Source organism: Tupaia chinensis, unplaced genomic scaffold, assembly GCF_000334495.1.
Source record: "Tupaia chinensis unplaced genomic scaffold, TupChi_1.0 Scaffold000140_1, whole genome shotgun sequence".
Lineage (NCBI taxonomy): Eukaryota > Metazoa > Chordata > Mammalia > Scandentia > Tupaiidae > Tupaia > Tupaia belangeri.
Window position 1 is genome coordinate 9,617,053 of NW_006159610.1, and position 18,012 is coordinate 9,635,064.

Below are 18,012 nucleotides of genomic sequence, written 5' to 3' on the forward strand. Positions count from 1 at the left end.
CCAAACAGCTTTCACCTAAGTCTTAAAGCAATTCAAGTGATGATCAGCTTCAGGCTTAAAAGAAAAAAAAAAAAAGCATCTATCTTTTTCAACTGATTATTAACACTGTAATAACTAAATGAATATTAACCATATTCAACTAAATATTAACCATTTTATTCTTTTTTATTGGAACATTAACCATTTTGCCATTGAACCACTCATTCAAAAGTTATGGATCTAGTAAGTTTCATGTGTAAAAACCCAGGCTGGTACTGTGTAGAGAGAGATACATTCTAGAAGAGAGCATGGGTGTTTCCTTGGGGTGGAAGGAAAGGGCACATAAGGCTTCATAAAGAAAGAGACACTGAGCTGATCATTTAAGGTGAAGTATGAATTTGCTGTTGGAAGTATGCTGTAAGAATAATTTCTTGGATCTTTTGTATTACCCCATGACTCTCCCAGTACAAGAAGAACTCCTATGGTGTCCACCCCTACTATATGGCACTGGAGGACGATGGTAGTGCCCACGGAGTGCTCCTGCTCAACAGCAATGCCATGGGTAAGACGGAGGCACATCCCTGTGTAACACCATGGACAGCGGTGATCACTGTGCTGGGATATGAGATATCAGTAAAAATAGAGATATTCAGGGGCACAAGAAATGGGACAAATAAACTGACCTTCTGTTCATTCATTCATTTTTAAAACATTAAACAACAAATAATTTCCTCAGAGCTCTAGACTAGGTATTAGGTGTAAAATTTTGACTAAACATGGTCTCTACTCTTTTTGTTTTGTTTTTAATTGTCAGATGGTACATGTGCTTGCCAAAGAGAGAGAGAGAAAGAGAGAGAGGGAGCAAAGCCCCCTATGGGATATGGCCATGCTGCCATCCTTTTTCCTTCATTTCCCCTTCTGATCAGTATTTTGGGAATGTCAGCACAGAAACACCCCAGAGTGTTTTTCAAGCCACCAGGGCTGGGATTCAGACTGTGGTCAGCCATATGGGATCCAGTTCTCAATGCGCAGTCCTTAAGCACTGCACTATGGGACAGTCTCTACTCTTATGTTACCTTGTATTACTATGACACTTTGATCCTTTTCAGAGGGATGTAAATTGTTGACATATCTAAAAATCCATCTCTGATTCCACTGAATGAGAAAAGCCTTGTAGAAGGGGAAGGCATTCAATAAAGAGAATGAAAATAGCAAACGTTAGGGTAGATGCTCTATCTGGATGATTCATAGCTCCAAGACTGCTTCTCATCTATTTTATATTTTTAATTTTTACAGATGTGACATTCCAGCCTACACCTGCTCTGACATATCGCATCACAGGAGGGATTTTGGACTTTTATATGGTTTTAGGGCCAACCCCTGAACTTGTAACTCAGCAATACACTGAGGTTGGAAGCTATCAAATATTTATTGAGTGTTACTACATTATTAGTATTGAGATAAGCCAGGTGTACTTATGACCTTGTTTGTCCCCACTAGATGTATCTTTCTTGAAAATCAGGTTTTAGTGTTATAGAAGTATAAAGACATACCCATGTGTCTCTTGATTACTAAATTGCCTGTTTAAGAATATTTAATTAGTAATAAACAAGTTCTCTAGAGTGAAAACTCTAGAATATAGAGAAACTTAAATTGCAATATTTCTGTATCACTCTACATTCTATTAGTTGTTCCACATTTATCTGACTTCCTTATTTTTCTTGAGTGAGGCCTCTTAGATCAGACAGTATTCAGTAAAGATGCTGTCTCTAAGTACAAGCCAACCAACTCTTCCTTGCTAAGAAGTCTAACTGCATTTATTTTTGTTTTTACTCTAGTTGATTGGTCGTCCAGTGATGCCTCCATACTGGGCCTTGGGATTCCAGTTGAGTCGCTATGGATACCAGGATGCTACTGAAATCTCCGATTTGTACGATGAGATGGTGGCAGCACAGATTCCCTATGTATGTAACTTAGCCTGCGGTTTCACTAGTTCTGAGCATTCTTGGCTAATTGTATGTTGAAAACAGCTTCATAGAAATTACTACTGAGATTACTTCAGTATAAACAAATGCAGCTGCAGAGCTATTCCTATGTGAAATACATTGTTCATTAAACTCATTTCCTGTTACACTTTAATCAAGGTTCAAAATCTAGAGTGCATATGTCCTTCAGCAGTTAGTGGTGTGATTTGAGGAAGCTGGCACTCACTGTCCCTTGTCAGGAATATCCTGCAGTGGCCATGGCTGTGTGTAGGCCACAACTCTAGGGGTTTAAAGAGAGAATTCTGGAGAGATGAGAGTAAAATGATGATATGCAAGAAAGCAGTTAAAATAAAGCCTTCACTTTCTCTGAAACATACATACACACATACCATATCCTATAATGACAACCTAGTTACTCAGAAAAGTTCCAAGAAATGTCAACGGCAAAATTCTACAGATAGCATGCTCTTTTTCTTCTCATAATGAATTAATAATGATCATTAATTTTCTTTTTCTGCTTCCAATTTACCTCCTGAGATTTTGGAGGACTAGATTGACAGGTGAGAATAAGATAAAATGCTGTGATGTTTTTGTCAAAGATAATTTGACTCATATATCCAAGGCTTTAAATATATATACATATATACTATTTATACTACATAGTTATTAAATATAAATGAGAAAAATTATAAAATAAAAATGTCCATTGATAATTTTTTTTTTTTGGAGAGGTTTTTTTTTTTTTCGTTATAGGGCGTGTGTGCTCACTGGAAAGACATAGAAAGACAGAGAGACAGAAAGTGAGAAATTACCCCCCCAGGGGGGATGGCCACGCCACAATCCCTTCTCCTCCATTCTCCTCTTGGGATCTTGGGCACGCATGCGTGCCCGGTGTGAGCTTAAGCTGCTGGGCCCGGGACTTGAACCGCGGTCGACTATGTGGGAGTCCAGTGACATAGCCATTACGCTAACTGCTGGTCCCATCCATTGATAAATTTTAACAAAGTGATCAATATCAATACTATGGCTGATTTATTCTTTTCTAAACTTTGACTTATGCACAAATCTCTGGTTCTTCCAAACAGCTTTCACCTAAGTCTTAAGGCAATACAAGTGATGATCAGCTTCAGGCTTAAAAGAAAAAAAAAAAAAGCATCTATCTTTTTCAACTGATTATTAACACTTTAATAACTAACTGAATATTAACCATATTCAACTAAATATTAACCATTTTATTCTTTTTTATTGGAACATTAACCATTTTGCCATTGAACCACTCATTCAAAAGTTATGGATCTAGTAAGTTTCATGTGTAAAAACCCAGGCTGGTACTGTGTAGAGAGAGATACATTCTAGAAAGTTATAGAATAATGTAGCTATAACTGTGAATAAATTTAGTCATGGTACTATAGGAAGACAAAACCCCTCAGGCATATGATCTTTTCATTTCATAGGTAAGTCCTATTATCTACCTTTGAACTTTTCAAGTAGCATTTGTTTGATAGGCTCATCGAATTTGAGATGAAGAGTGGGGAAGACATGCATTGCAGGGAGGGGTGGGGAGAGAGTTCCAGTTGGGGAACAAATGGGAATGGAGTGGGTACAGGTGAGCCGTGTGTGGAATCAGAGAGCAACTTTAATCAGCACCCTGGGAAGCCGATGTAGGGGAGTCATGAGACAGCGAGATAGGAAAGAAAAGGGATCTGGGCTGGGGTCAGCAAGCAGAGTACCCTGCGGGATACCTGCTGTGGGGTCCTCAGCACACCTCTTGCTCTTTCCCATAGGATGTCCAGCATGTAGACATCGACTACATGGACCGGAAGCTGGACTTCACCCTCAGCCCCAGCTTTCAAAACCTCAGCCGCCTGATTGAGCAGATGAAGAAAAATGGCATGAGGTTTATTCTCGTTCTGGTAGGAATTGAGACACATCTTGTGTTCTATTTCTATATTTGGGTTTCAAAAATAATACCACTGGGGAAACAGGATGAAGCATATAAGAAATCTCCCTGTACATGTTTTTGCAACTTCCTATGAATGTATAATTTTAAAATTTTATAGAGAAAATAAACAAAGGAAAATGACTTTTAAAAATAATGCTTTGTAATATTTATTTTTCATAATTCAGCATCACTGGTATGTAATTTATTATTACCATCTTTTTTTTCTTTTTGCCATAGGGCACATGCATTTACCTGGGAGAGGAGAGAGACAGAGAGAGGGAAAATGAGAAGTCACTCCCTCAATGGGGATGGTTACTCTGTAATCTCTTCTCCTCCACTTTCCTCCTTCACTCTCCTCTCAGGATTTTGAGCATGCATGTGCATACACCTAGTGTGATTTTCAAGTTGCTGGAACTTGAATTGTGGCCAGGAACTCACCGCCTTGACCACATGCCACTTGATGGCCCATTACTGTTCTCTTAGTAGAGTTAGAAAAACCGTGGATGGTGATCCAGCAATTCCACTTCTGAGTATCTACCCAAAAGATAGGAATATATACACTCTGTCAGAAAAACATTTGCACAGGACCAGCAGTTAGCATAATGGTTATGTCGCTGGACTCCTATGTAGTCGACCATGATTCGAGTCCCAAACCCAGTGGCTTAAACTCACGCCGGGCGTGTATACATGTATGCCCAAGATCCCGAAAGGAGAATGGAGGAGATGGGATTGTGGCGTAGCCATCCCCCCTGGGGGGTGATTTCTCGCTTTCTATCTCTCTGTCTCTCTCTGTCTGTCTGGCGAGCACACGCGCCCTATAGCAAAAACCTCTCAAAAAAAAAAAGTGAAAAAAAAGAGAAAAACATTTGCACATTCATGTTTATTCACAATTGCTAAGACATGGAACCAACCCAAATGTCCACAAACAGATGAATGGACTAAAAAAGTGTGGCACATATACACTATGGAATACTACTCAGTCATAAAAATGAACCAACTAACGAACAAAAAAGACAATGAAACCCTGGCATTTGACAGAAAGTGGGTGAATATGGAAGTTTTACTGTTAAGCAAAGCAAATCAGACTATGAAAGAGAGGTACTGCATGTCCCCACTCAATATATACTTAATACCTACACTCTATGGTAGAAACTGAAAGATTTGAAGGTATGAAAACATGGAGAGCAATGGTGGTACTGGAAACAGTGTGGAAAGAGGGTGGGAAATGGAGTATGGTGAGAGAAAGGGAATCAAGGGGAAAAAGAAAAACAAAACATTTATGGGACACAAGAATGGAAAATTATCTGTTGATAATAATGTATATGGTAATATCTTTGACTAGACTGAAACAGTGTATTCATGCTAGGAAAATTCATTTTGTATGTTTTAATGTTATACAGTGATTAAATGTAAAATAATATAATAAAATAATAAGGTATCTTTAGGGAAAAAAAGAGAAAAGCTGTGGGCTGAAACATTGAACATAGGGGAAAGATGTGTCACTGTTTCAGGCTGTATCTTAGTATCATCTCTATCTTTGAAGGTTCAAAACTGTCTTACATTAAACCACTGTTCAGCAACGATGAGGCCAAAGAGATTAATTTCAATAAGCAACTGAGTTCAGATTCAAAACACCAATTATAAGAAAAAAATTTTTTTTGGAGAGGTCTTTTTGCTATAAGGTGCATGTGCTCGCCAGAAAGGCAGAGAGAGGCAGAGACAGAAAGCAAGAAATCACTCCCCCCCAGGGGAGATGGCCATGCTATAATCTCTTCTCCATTCCCCTCTTGGGATCTTGGGCACGCATGCAACACACGCCTGGCATGAATTTAAGCTACCAGGGCTGGGACTTGAACCTCAATCGAATACATGAGAGTCTAGCGACATAGCCATTACACCAACTGCTGGCACCCCAATTAAAAATTTTACATTGGAAGCTATACCTTGATAAATATATTAGTAATTACCTAAAAATCATTTACTCTTCTCTATTTTAGCTTCCAAAACTTAGAGAATTACTTGCTTACTTTTGTTCACTCATTCAAGTATTTATTGTCCATTTATTTATTTATTTATTTTTTCCATAGGGTGCGTGAGCTTGCCTGAGAGAGACAGAGAGAGGCTAAGTGAAAAATCACCCTTCCCAGAGGGGATGGCCACACCCTCCTCCTTCACTTTTCTCTCAGAATTTTAGGCATGAATGTACAAGTGGCCGGCGTGATTTTCAAGCTGCTGGGTCTGAGACTTGAACCGCAGTTGACCATGTAGGAGTCTAGCACCTTAACCACCATGCTACCTACTGACTCTGCACACTTGCTATTTTAAAATCACTGTTCTCAAAGTCTTGTGTGTATGTATTCTAAGTTAGTAAATAAGACAATGTTCTTTTTCATATTAGGTTTGTGTGTTTAATTAATTAATTAATTAATTAATTAACTTTTTTTTACTTTTTATATTCTAGTGGAGGAAAAGAACCAGTAAATCAACACTTAAAAAGATATTTTCAGGGGCGGCTCCCTACCCTGCTGATTGGGGCAGTCATATCCCACATGGCCAACCATGTGGTTTGAGTCCTGGGCCTGGCAGCTTGGGAAATACATGTACTGCATGTGCATGTGTGTCCAAAACCCTAAGAGAATGGAGTGAAGGGATTATGGCATGACCATTCCCCATAGGCAGGGTGCTTTCTTCTCTCTGGTGAGTGCACATGCCCTCTAGCCAAAAAAAAAAAAAAAAAAACGCCCTAAACAAAAAAAAAAAAAAAAAAAAAAAAAGAGAGAAAGAAAGAAAAAAAGAAAGAAAGAAAAAGAAAGAAGGAAAGAAAAAGAATAAAAATGTTTCCAGATAGTGATGTCTTATATGAACATTGTGAAAGAGCAGGATATTATAGAGAGAAATTAGGGTAGATATGAGATGGGGTACACAGGGAAAGCCATTTTAGATAGGCAAGTTGGGCCACAGAATAAGAAAGTTTCACGTCGTTAAGAAATATTGCTTTTATACTCTGGAAACACGAAGAACTGGCTCTCTCTTCTTGAGGATAATGTCTTACTAGCCATTGTTTCAAACACAGCATATTCTTTAAATCAAGAATTTTATGGAGAAACATCCATATATTCTTTTCCCTCTCTACTCTTTTCTCATGTCATACTTAAATTTCTAAAATATTCTGTTTTATTCATGGTTACTTTTTATAGTATGGAAAAGCTCTATAGATTCTTAACATTTGAAAGGCTGTGTATCTTACTTTGGATTTCTGTGGCACCATCCATTGCAATGATAATAAAGCTAGAAGACACAAGGCAAAGTATTCATAATGTTTTATTTTATCTTATTGCGCATTGAGGCTCACCATTTCTTTCTGCACAATGAATTATGATATTACTAGAGAGGATTTTTTTTGGAGATGTTTCTCTCATGTTTGCTGTTTGCAACCTTTTCACTGCAGAATCCAGCTATTTCTGGTAATGAGACAGAATATCTCACATTCAACAGAGGACGGGATAACAACGTGTTCATCAAGTGGCCTGACACCAATGACATCGTCTGGGGAAAGGTGAGATTTGAGAAAGGTGCCTGTAATTAACCATCACAACGAACTGATGAAAGGAGGCTCTTAGAAAATCTTGGAAAAATAAATTGGGCAATTAATAAATTATGAATACATAAAAATCTGTCTGAAGCTGATTAGTTCAATAAACATTAGTAAGACCAAGGTTGCAGGTCTTATCCTCTAATGGAAATATTCTGACGTCCCACCCTTTATGTATTCCAGCTGGTCATTCAGCAAACATTAAGAATCTTTTCGAGTGACTGTGAAATATGTCTCCCAGCTACCAAATCTGTCTGAAGCTGATTAGTTCAATAAACATTAGTAAGACCAAGGTTGCAGGTCTTATCCTCTAATGGAAATATTCTGACATCCTACCCTTTATGTATTCCAGCTGGTCATTCAGCAAACATTAAGAATCTTTTCGAAGTGACTGTGAAATATGTGTCTTCCAGCTACCCACACCCCAAACACCCATCCACTTTCCCCTATGATGCTTAGTCAGTCTGTGTCTGAATCAATTGTTGAGTCATGCAGATTCATTCTTCTTTCCCTTGTCTTCTTTGATTCCCGTTTTTATGGCCCTAATCCTCATCCTCCTATGTCTGATTTATACCAAAGCTTCGTAGGTAGACTTTCTGCCTCCAGAGGAGAGCAGCTGTTAGCCAGATTCAAACTCTCTCCTCAATTCTACGATGCTCCTGGTATAGGCTATGTTTTGGGTATATGCTACGTTTACTTTGAATATTGCCTTCTCCCCTCACTAGGATATCTACCCTTCAAGACCAACTCAGTCTTAGCTCTTATGGGGCATTCCATAATAACGTTAGCTTTTCCTGTTTCCCTTTTCTGCTTCATTGCCCTCAGAGGATGTGGCATACAACATAACACTTACGTATGTTACCATCAGGGAACTCTTAGAAAACCAACTCTTTTCTCACTTAAATCTCAGTAGATACAGATCCTAGTATAGTGCTGGTATATAGTAAGTTCTTCATAAATGTTGGCTAATTGAATTAATTAATCCATGTGTATAGTTAATGTCTTTTTTTTTTTCCTTTCAGAGAGATTTTTGCTATAGGGTGTGTATGCTTGCTGGAGAAACAGAGACAGAGAGATAGAAAGTGAGAAATCACTCCCCACAGGGGATAGCTACACCGCATACTACAATCACCTCTCCTCCAGTCTGTTCTTGGAATTTTTGGGCATGTATGCACACACTCCTGGCATGAGTTTCAATCCACCAGATGTGGGACTCGAACTGCAGTCGACTACGTGGGAATTCAGTGACATAGCCATTATGCCATCTGTTGGTCCCTAGTTAATATCTCATTAGTAACAGATAAAGCTGGTGGATAGTATGGATTTTTTAACACTGCATTTACTGGGAGCATCCCCAATAAATCACAGTAAAGCTTAAAAGTATTGAGGCTAAGTCTATAGATTTTGAGTTGAAGTCAATCTTATTTCTTTAGAGTCACACTTTTCATTTGTTATTTATAAAGGGTATTTTGTTATAGGTCTATGCCAGGCAGAGTAATCATTTAAAAGGTGATTGCTTAGAGGAAGTATTTTTTTAAATTAATTATTAAGTTCAAATATAAATTTTGAAAACACATTTACAATGAAATTTGTAGCAAATGTCCCCACATAATTCATAGAGATGTGTATCATTAGAATTTAACATGTGAAATAGCTCATGTTTTTAAAGGCTTTAATTTTTCTCATTTTCTCTAGGCTTGGCCAGATCTGCCCAATGTAATTGTGAATGGATCCCTTGATCATGAAACACAGGTTAAGGTACAGTGGTCTATAGATTTTTGTCTACCTTATCCTAAATACCTGGATATTTATGTGCTTTATCCAGATGGGCAGTAGCTTATCTCTTGGATAAGTAGCTCTAATTTGAGTTTGCTTTGTCTACTGGTAGTTACTTGGTAGAAAGAGATCCTCAAATAGAAAAGTCAACAGCTAAAGTGTAAACATATATCATCAATGAAATCCTCTCATATGTGTTTCTTTAATGGACTGTGATTTGTTTGAATAATCTTGCTTGAAAAATGATGAACCAAATGTAGAATATTTTTGTTGGAAGGATACCCATTATGACAGGATTGAATTTTAATGTATCACCTATATACAAAAGAAAATACAGGTCCAGCTATCATAGCACACATTGAATGCTGCTTGACAAGCTCAGGCCACATGGAAGACCTAGTTCAATTCCCAACCCATCCTAAAAAGCGTGGTATTGTGCACCTGTAGTCTCAGCTACTCAGGAAGCTGAGGCTCGGATAGCAAGATCCTCTCTAAAAAAACCCCACCCCTCTATCTCTCCCAAACACAACAAAATACTGGCACTTGGAAGGAGTAGTGGCCTTCATCTCAGCAGCACTTGTTACTGTATCAACCTGGGGATGTGGGATCCTCTCCACTCTGCAATTCACTTTTCCTGGATGATGGATCCTCCTTGGTTTCACTTTCCTAATGTAAAACATGCATTTGTATTTCTAAAATTCACTTGTTTGGACAATATTAATTTTCCAATTTTCATGACTGAATGTTCAGTCATAAAACCAACCCTATGTTTAAAAAGGGACTCTAAAGCTATCCAACCGTCCTCTAAGAAACTCAGGAATAAAATCAGCCTTCCCCAGCCTCAGTGTCTGCGGTCAAGCCGGCAGCAACGGCAGACCTGACTTGGATCAGAGACAAGCTAGGAAGGCACAGATGCCTGCTTATCTCCCTTTCCGTCCCCAGACTCCCCTCCCTGGGCAGGCTGAGAGCCCTCCATGGGCAAAACAGAGACAGAGAGATAGAAAGTGAGAAATCACTCCCCACAGGGGATAGCTACACCGCATACTACAATCACCTCTCCTCCAGTCTGTTCTTGGAATTTTTGGGCATGTATGCACACACTCCTGGCATGAGTTTCAATCCACCAGAGACTCGAACTGCAGTCGACTATGTGGGAATTCAGTGACATAGCCATTATGCCATCTGTTGGTCCCTAGTTAATATCTCATTAGTAACAGATAAAGCTGGTGGATAGTATGGATTTTTTAACACTGCATTTACTGGGAGCATCCCCAATAAATCACAGTAAAGCTTAAAAGTATTGAGGCTAAGTCTATAGATTTTGAGTTGAAGTCAATCTTATTTCTTTAGAGTCACACTTTTCATTTGTTATTTATAAAGGGTATTTTGTTATAGGTCTATGCCAGGCAGAGTAATCATTTAAAAGGTGATTGCTTAGAGGAAGTATTTTTTTAAATTAATTATTAAGTTCAAATATAAATTTTGAAAACACATTTACAATGAAATTTGTAGCAAATGTCCCCACATAATTCATAGAGATGTGTATCATTAGAATTTAACATGTGAAATAGCTCATGTTTTTAAAGGCTTTAATTTTTCTCATTTTCTCTAGGCTTGGCCAGATCTGCCCAATGTAATTGTGAATGGATCCCTTGATCATGAAACACAGGTTAAGGTACAGTGGTCTATAGATTTTTGTCTACCTTATCCTAAATACCTGGATATTTATGTGCTTTATCCAGATGGGCAGTAGCTTATCTCTTGGATAAGTAGCTCTAATTTGAGTTTGCTTTGTCTACTGGTAGTTACTTGGTAGAAAGAGATCCTCAAATAGAAAAGTCAACAGCTAAAGTGTAAACATATATCATCAATGAAATCCTCTCATATGTGTTTCTTTAATGGACTGTGATTTGTTTGAATAATCTTGCTTGAAAAATGATGAACCAAATGTAGAATATTTTTGTTGGAAGGATACCCATTATGACAGGATTGAATTTTAATGTATCACCTATATACAAAAGAAAATACAGGTCCAGCTATCATAGCACACATTGAATGCTGCTTGACAAGCTCAGGCCACATGGAAGACCTAGTTCAATTCCCAACCCATCCTAAAAAGCGTGGTATTGTGCACCTGTAGTCTCAGCTACTCAGGAAGCTGAGGCTCGGATAGCAAGATCCTCTCTAAAAAAACTCCACCCCTCTATCTCTCCCAAACACACCAAAATACTGGCACTTGGAAGGAGTAGTGGCCTTCATCTCAGCAGCACTTGTTACTGTATCAACCTGGGGATGTGGGATCCTCTCCACTCTGCAATTCACTTTTCCTGGATGATGGATCCTCCTTGGTTTCACTTTCCTAATGTAAAACATGCATTTGTATTTCTAAAATTCACTTGTTTGGACAATATTAATTTTCCAATTTTCATGACTGAATGTTCAGTCATAAAACCAACCCTATGTTTAAAAAGGGACTCTAAAGCTATCCAACCGTCCTCTAAGAAACTCAGGAATAAAATCAGCCTTCCCCAGCCTCAGTGTCTGCGGTCAAGCCGGCAGCAACGGCAGACCTGACTTGGATCAGAGACAAGCTAGGAAGGCACAGATGCCTGCTTATCTCCCTTTCCGTCCCCAGACTCCCCTCCCTGGGCAGGCTGAGAGCCCTCCATGGGCAAGTGTGTCTCTCTTACAGCTGTTCAGGGCCCACGTTGCTTTTCCTGACTTCTTGCGGAACAGCACAGCAGCATGGTGGAAGAAGGAGATAGAAATGCTCTACGGAAACTCTCAAGAACCAGAGAAGAACTTGAAGTTTGATGGATTACGGATTGTAAGTTCACCCCTAGTTATTTGTTTTTGGAAATGTTAGCAGCGAAAACAAGGAGAGGCAAGTCAGAGACTGGCGAAGTGCAGAGCTAGGAGTGGAGGGTTGAAAGAAAGAGAAGCTGTCACAGAATCAAAGTGCAAGGACCAGGACAAGCAGAGGTTGTTGCAGGTCTGCCCAGAGACTTGTCTGGTGGAAGCTGAAGCCCAAGGAGTAGCCCATGTGCCACTGCCAGAGATGCTGCTGCAGCAGGAGGGAGATGACCCCCCAGGCTTCTCTCACCACCACCCCCTAATCTCTTTCCAGTGCCTCCCATTGGCCAAACCCACCCAGAAACCAGGGCCTAAGAAACCTGAGAGCCCATCTTGTGATCTGGGGCTGAACTGGGGGTGAGCAAGGCATGCATTTGAAGCAAACATTCATCCTGTACTTACTGGTACAGGCTCCAAGGAAAGGCTTTCCAGGCTGTGAAGATTTTGTGTACTTCAGTTGGCCTCAAGAGCAGGGCTTCCCGAGATGTCTCTGGGCCATGTATCTAAGAGCTCCTCTGCATTTTCCTAGGGATGATAAGCATACCAGTGTCCGGATCTCCTTCCCCACTGCCCAGTGGCCTGAAATCTTTATTGAGTAATTTTTAAAACTTATTGTACATATTTTCAGGGGTACAATGTAACTTTTCGTACAAGATGGCAAGGTGTAATTACTAACTCAGGGTAATTGGCATACTCATCATCTTACCCCTTTGTCATTACTTCATGTTGAGAATGTTCAAAATCCTCTCTTTAGTTTATCAGATGATATGGAGTAGGTGGTTGTTAACCATATTTTCCTGTTTTTTTTTTTTTAACTCTAGACATTGCTCCTCTTGTGTATTTGTGGTTTTGTTTCCCTTAATTACCATCTCTCCCTTCCCTCAATCCTTCCTATTCCTGTAGCAATTCTTCATCTCCCTACTTCTATGAGGTCACTTTTAAACGTTTCACACACGAAGGAGAACATGGGGAATCACTCTTTCTATGCCTGCTTTATTTCACTTAACGTAATGTCTTCTAGGCTAACCCATGCCTGAAATCTTAAGCAAGTTCTAAGCCATTTCTGAAGAGCTGCTCAAGTCTGGGCCAGGCTGGAAGAAGCTCTGATTCACCCATAAACAAACATACAAGCCTGTGGTGGCCCTGGAGCCTCCCTGGCCACTTACGCCTTTAAGATAGGTGGGACAGAGCAGACGTGGACGAGTACTAACCCAGACAGGCAAATCAGACGGCAGAGAGAGGTGGACAGCTTTGAGAAATACGACATTTTGATAACTCTGGGATATTTGTTGTAGTGGAGGGAGGGCCATAGCTGGTTAAGTCAAAATAATTATTACTTCCCAGAATTCTTGCCTTGCCTTTCATATGCCCTATTTAAGATGAAACTGTAATCTTTCCACAGATAAAATAGACAGTAGACATTCCCTCTGAAGCCCCTATTTCTTACATTTAAGTGAAAAATACCCTAAAGTGTGATATTATGTCCTGACTTCTTTCTGACTTATGTACAACTTTTCAAGCATGTATCTGTGACAGACAGTGAGATATCACTTCTTTTATTTGTATGTAGATTATTTATCTCTGTTGCTATCAGAATTACTTAAAACTGTAAACTAAAACAGGATAGGAGAGGAAAAAACTAGCTACTGACCACAGATAAAAAGCAAATAATACTTCCACAGCAAAACAAAAATGGGTTTCACATGTGGGGGAGATAAATGAAGAGTTTTCTGAAGATTCTTGATCCAGTATTACCTCAGTATTTTTGCTTCTATGACTTAATCCTCATTTAAAAAATGCTAAATGAGCTTGAAGAATTTCAACAATATGCAAAAATCAACATAAATTCCTAGAGTCCATTGGTCAAAGGTTCAACAGAGAAAATTAAGCCCCTTGACAAGACAAGGGCGTCAGTACAACATGGTCATCTCTCTGAGGTTAGTGTCCTTCATCGTAATGACTGTACTGCCTCTGATGTGACCAATATTTTTGCTAATTCATTTCAGGATATGAATGAGCCATCGAACTTCGTGGATGGGTCGGTCAGGAACTGCAATAATGAAATTCTTAATAACCCACCCTACATGCCATGTATGTAAAATAGTCATACGATTAAATTACTGCTCTGCTCAAACACCCTGAAAGCTCTCTTACTGTCAGAGTGAAGCCTAATTTGGAGATTGAACAGACTCTTATACTTGACATAAAATTCTAAATAGAATAACCTTGAATAAGTGCAAATAAATAAATTACTAATCAAGCACAGAAATAATGACATGATACAGTTCAAAATAAACCTAAGAATACCTGGTACATTTGATTACATTAATAAGTATGAACTGATTGCTAAAGTTTTAAATAAACTCCCCCTGTACACACACACGTGCACATGCCGTGCACACACACACACACACACATATACACACACAGAGGTTCTTTTGGTTAGAGAATAAAAGTCTAGTTGTACTCTGCCTATGTTCACAGATATTTCATAAAGGATACACCTTGGTTATACTGTGATCCAAGCAGCAATAGAATGCCGGCATCAAAAGGTCTCAAAGTTGAATCTTCTCGATTTACAGAGGCCCAGAACCTAAAATCCAAGTTTCTTGATTTCTAGGGCACTGGTATGTGGCCCATTGGTCACTAAATCATTTATTTACTCATTCATTTGTTTTATCCTTCCTTTTTAAATTTATGTATCAGATTTGGGCTAATATATCAGAAAGATTTGGGCATTAATAGACTAAAACAAAATCAATTCCCTTGAGAACAGAACCATCTAGTGGACAGTCATAACAGCACAGCCATTGAGGGCTATAACTATATAAATTGAATTAGAGTTGGAGCAAAAAGAAAGGGCTTTTCCCAGCTCTGTAATTTGTCCCTACTCTTCATTAGTTATAAAGTCACAGGACGTTGATTTTATTGACTAAAAAGCTTATGAAATTGGCACCGTTATTGCTAACAAAGTTGCTGATCGAAGTAGAGAAATGCCAAAGTGAATGTGCAAGTCAAATCATGTGAGAAATAACTCAGCATTTCTCTCAGATTTGGAATCCAGGGACAAGGGCCTGAGCAGCAAGACCCTGTGCATGGAGAGCCAGCAGATCCTGCCTGATGGGTCCCTGGTGCGGCACTACGACGTGCACAGCCTTTACGGATGGTCCCAGACCAGACCCACATACGAGTGAGTGTGTTTTTGTCACCAGCAACAAAAATAATTTTCCACATGATTACTTATGTCTTTCCCCATTTGCATTGTGCTCGTGTGTACAGCTTAAATGTGATGCCAGCGTAAATGGAGGTTGACATGTCAGGCATGGTTGCCAAGACTACCATACACTTCTGAGGGCATTTATCAAGCAGGCTGCTAAATTCACCTATTTAAAAGAGCATGGGCAGCTGGCAGCACAGTGGTATTGGGATTGGACCTATCTGAGAAGGGCAGGAGTTAACAGCCTGGGATCTCCCTGCCCATACCGGATGCTCATGATGTCATCTGGACTGGGTAGAGCCGGTGGATTGTGGTATGGGAACCCTATTGGGGTCGCCTCTCTGTCTTTTTATCTATCATAGAAGAAATAAACTTTAAACTTAAACAAAAGTAAAGTGAGCAGTTATGTGATATACAGTATATTCACAGTATTGTGTAGTTAATCACTCAAATAAAATTTCACATAATTTTCATCACCCCAAAAGGAAAATCCTTACCTGTCAGCAATCATTCCCACCCTGTCCATACCTCGAGAGCCCTAGCCACCACTAATCTCCTTTCTATCTATATGGATGATCTGTTCTGGATATTTTAGGTAAATGGACTCACATACTGCGTCATCTTTTATGTCTGACCACATTCGCTTGCTGTAATGTTTCTGAGTTTCATCTATGTTGCAAGCACCTATAATCAATTAGTTTTTCAACTGATGAGTAATATTCCATTGTATAGCTGTATCATATTTTGTGTATCCATTCATCAGTCCCTAGAAATGTAGTTTGTTTCCACGTTTTGGTTACGACAAATAGTGATGCTGTGAACATTATGTGCAAAATTTTAAGTGAACATTTTTTCCCCCTCTTGAATTATATCCAGAAATAGAACTTCTAGGTCATATGATAAATATATGTGTAATGTTTTGAAGAAATGCCAAACTATTTTTGAAAGAAGAGGTACAATTTAACATTCTTACCAGCAATACATGAGGATCGCAATTGTTCTACATTGTTGTCAACCCTTGATTTTTAAAAATCTATTTAATTGGGGACCAGCAGTTAGAGTAATGGCTATGTCGCTGGACTCCCATGTAGTTGACCGCGGTTCGCATCCGGACCCAGTGGCTTAAACTCACGCTGGGTGCATGTGCATGCGTGCCCAAGATCCCGAGAGGAGAATGGAGGAGAAGGGATTGCAGCATGACCATCCCCCCTGGGGGATGATTTCTCACTTTCTATCTCTCTGTCTCTCTCTGTCTGTCTGGCGAGCACACGCGCCCTATAGCAAAAACCTCTCCAAAAAAAAGAAAAAAAAATCTATTTAACTGTAGAATTCTGAGTATGAAGTGAAATCTAATTGTTGTTTTAACTTCATTTCCTTAATAATAATGCTGTTGAGTACCTTTTCATCTGTTTATTAGTCATTTGTATATCTTCTTTGAAAAACTGACTGTTTAAATCCTGTACCTATTTTTAGTAGAGTTATTTATCTTTTTTATTGAATTGCAGAAGTTCTTTATATATTCTGAATACAAATCCCTTGTGAGATATATGACTTGCAAATATATTTTCTTATTTAGTAGAAGTCTTTTAACTCCTGTAATAATGCCATTTAGAGGAAAATTGTTTTTAAGTTTTAATTTTATTTGTTATTATTTTTAATTTGACCAGAGAGAGAGAAAAAGTGAGAAAGGAAGCCGCCAGGTCTGTGACTTGAATCATAGTAGGCAATGCGGGAGTCCAGCACCTTAAGTACTGTGCCACCTGATGGCCCCTGAAGGACAAATTTTTAAATGAGGTCTTATTTGCTTATTCATTTATTTACTTATTGATTTGTCACTTGATGCTTTATTCAAGAAAACATTGCCTAACACAAGATCTTGAAGATTTACTCCTTTATTTTCCCCAAAATCTTGCAGTCTTAGGTATTAACACTAAGATCTATGACCCACTTTGAGTTAATTGTTTTGTGTATGGTAGGAGGTAGTCATCTAATTTCATTCTTTTGTACATTTATATGCAAAAGTTATCCCACTTTGTTGAAAAACAAATTCATTCCCCCATTTAATTATCCTGGCATCTTGTCAAAAATCAGCCGTCAGATGATGCTCAGGGAATGAATGTTAGGTAATATTAAAAAAAAAAAAAAGTTGCAGGAGAAAAATAAAATGGTAAAACTGTTCGTATCATTTTGTAAAAAAAAAAAATGCACATTTGACGACTGCAGTGAGCTGTATGGGCACAGCTGGGTACTACTTTATAGTATGTTCATTCTACTCACTGGGGTTTATGCCTAAAGTCAGACTTGGGTTCATGTATAGGTATGTGTCAGCTGTGCTAGCTATTGGATATATTTAGACTAATTAAGTTCATTGGCAGAACAATTGAATGGGGGGGGGGAAGGCATGGAGGGCAACCATGGATGCCAGGGACAATGTGGGAGGAGGATGGGACATAGCAGAGGGTGGGGGATGGGGAATCAAGGAAGGCAAAACCAACGGCAAGGTATACAGGACATAAGAATTGGAAAATTATTTGTTGAGAACATGTATGTTGATATGCTTGATTGAGCCAATGCACAGTGTATTTTGGATGGAAAATTCATTTGTGTGTTGTGATGGTATATAGTGAATTAATGTAGAGAATGAATAAATTTAAATAAAAAAAAATCA

General features: G+C 38.8%; 1 protein-coding gene across 1 annotated transcript in view; it reads left to right on the forward strand.

Moving 5' to 3' along the window:
• LOC102480355 (putative maltase-glucoamylase 2) overlaps window positions 1-18,012 on the forward strand; it is a 121,027-nt gene that overhangs the window by 71,541 nt on the left and 31,474 nt on the right. Inside the window, exons 32-37 of the mRNA XM_014586457.1 lie at window positions 3,749-3,877; window positions 7,355-7,462; window positions 9,194-9,256; window positions 11,967-12,101; window positions 14,134-14,218; window positions 15,179-15,317. Of these exons, the coding sequence (XP_014441943.1) occupies window positions 3,749-3,877; window positions 7,355-7,462; window positions 9,194-9,256; window positions 11,967-12,101; window positions 14,134-14,218; window positions 15,179-15,317 (659 nt within the window). The remainder of the gene's footprint in view (window positions 1-3,748; window positions 3,878-7,354; window positions 7,463-9,193; window positions 9,257-11,966; window positions 12,102-14,133; window positions 14,219-15,178; window positions 15,318-18,012) is intronic.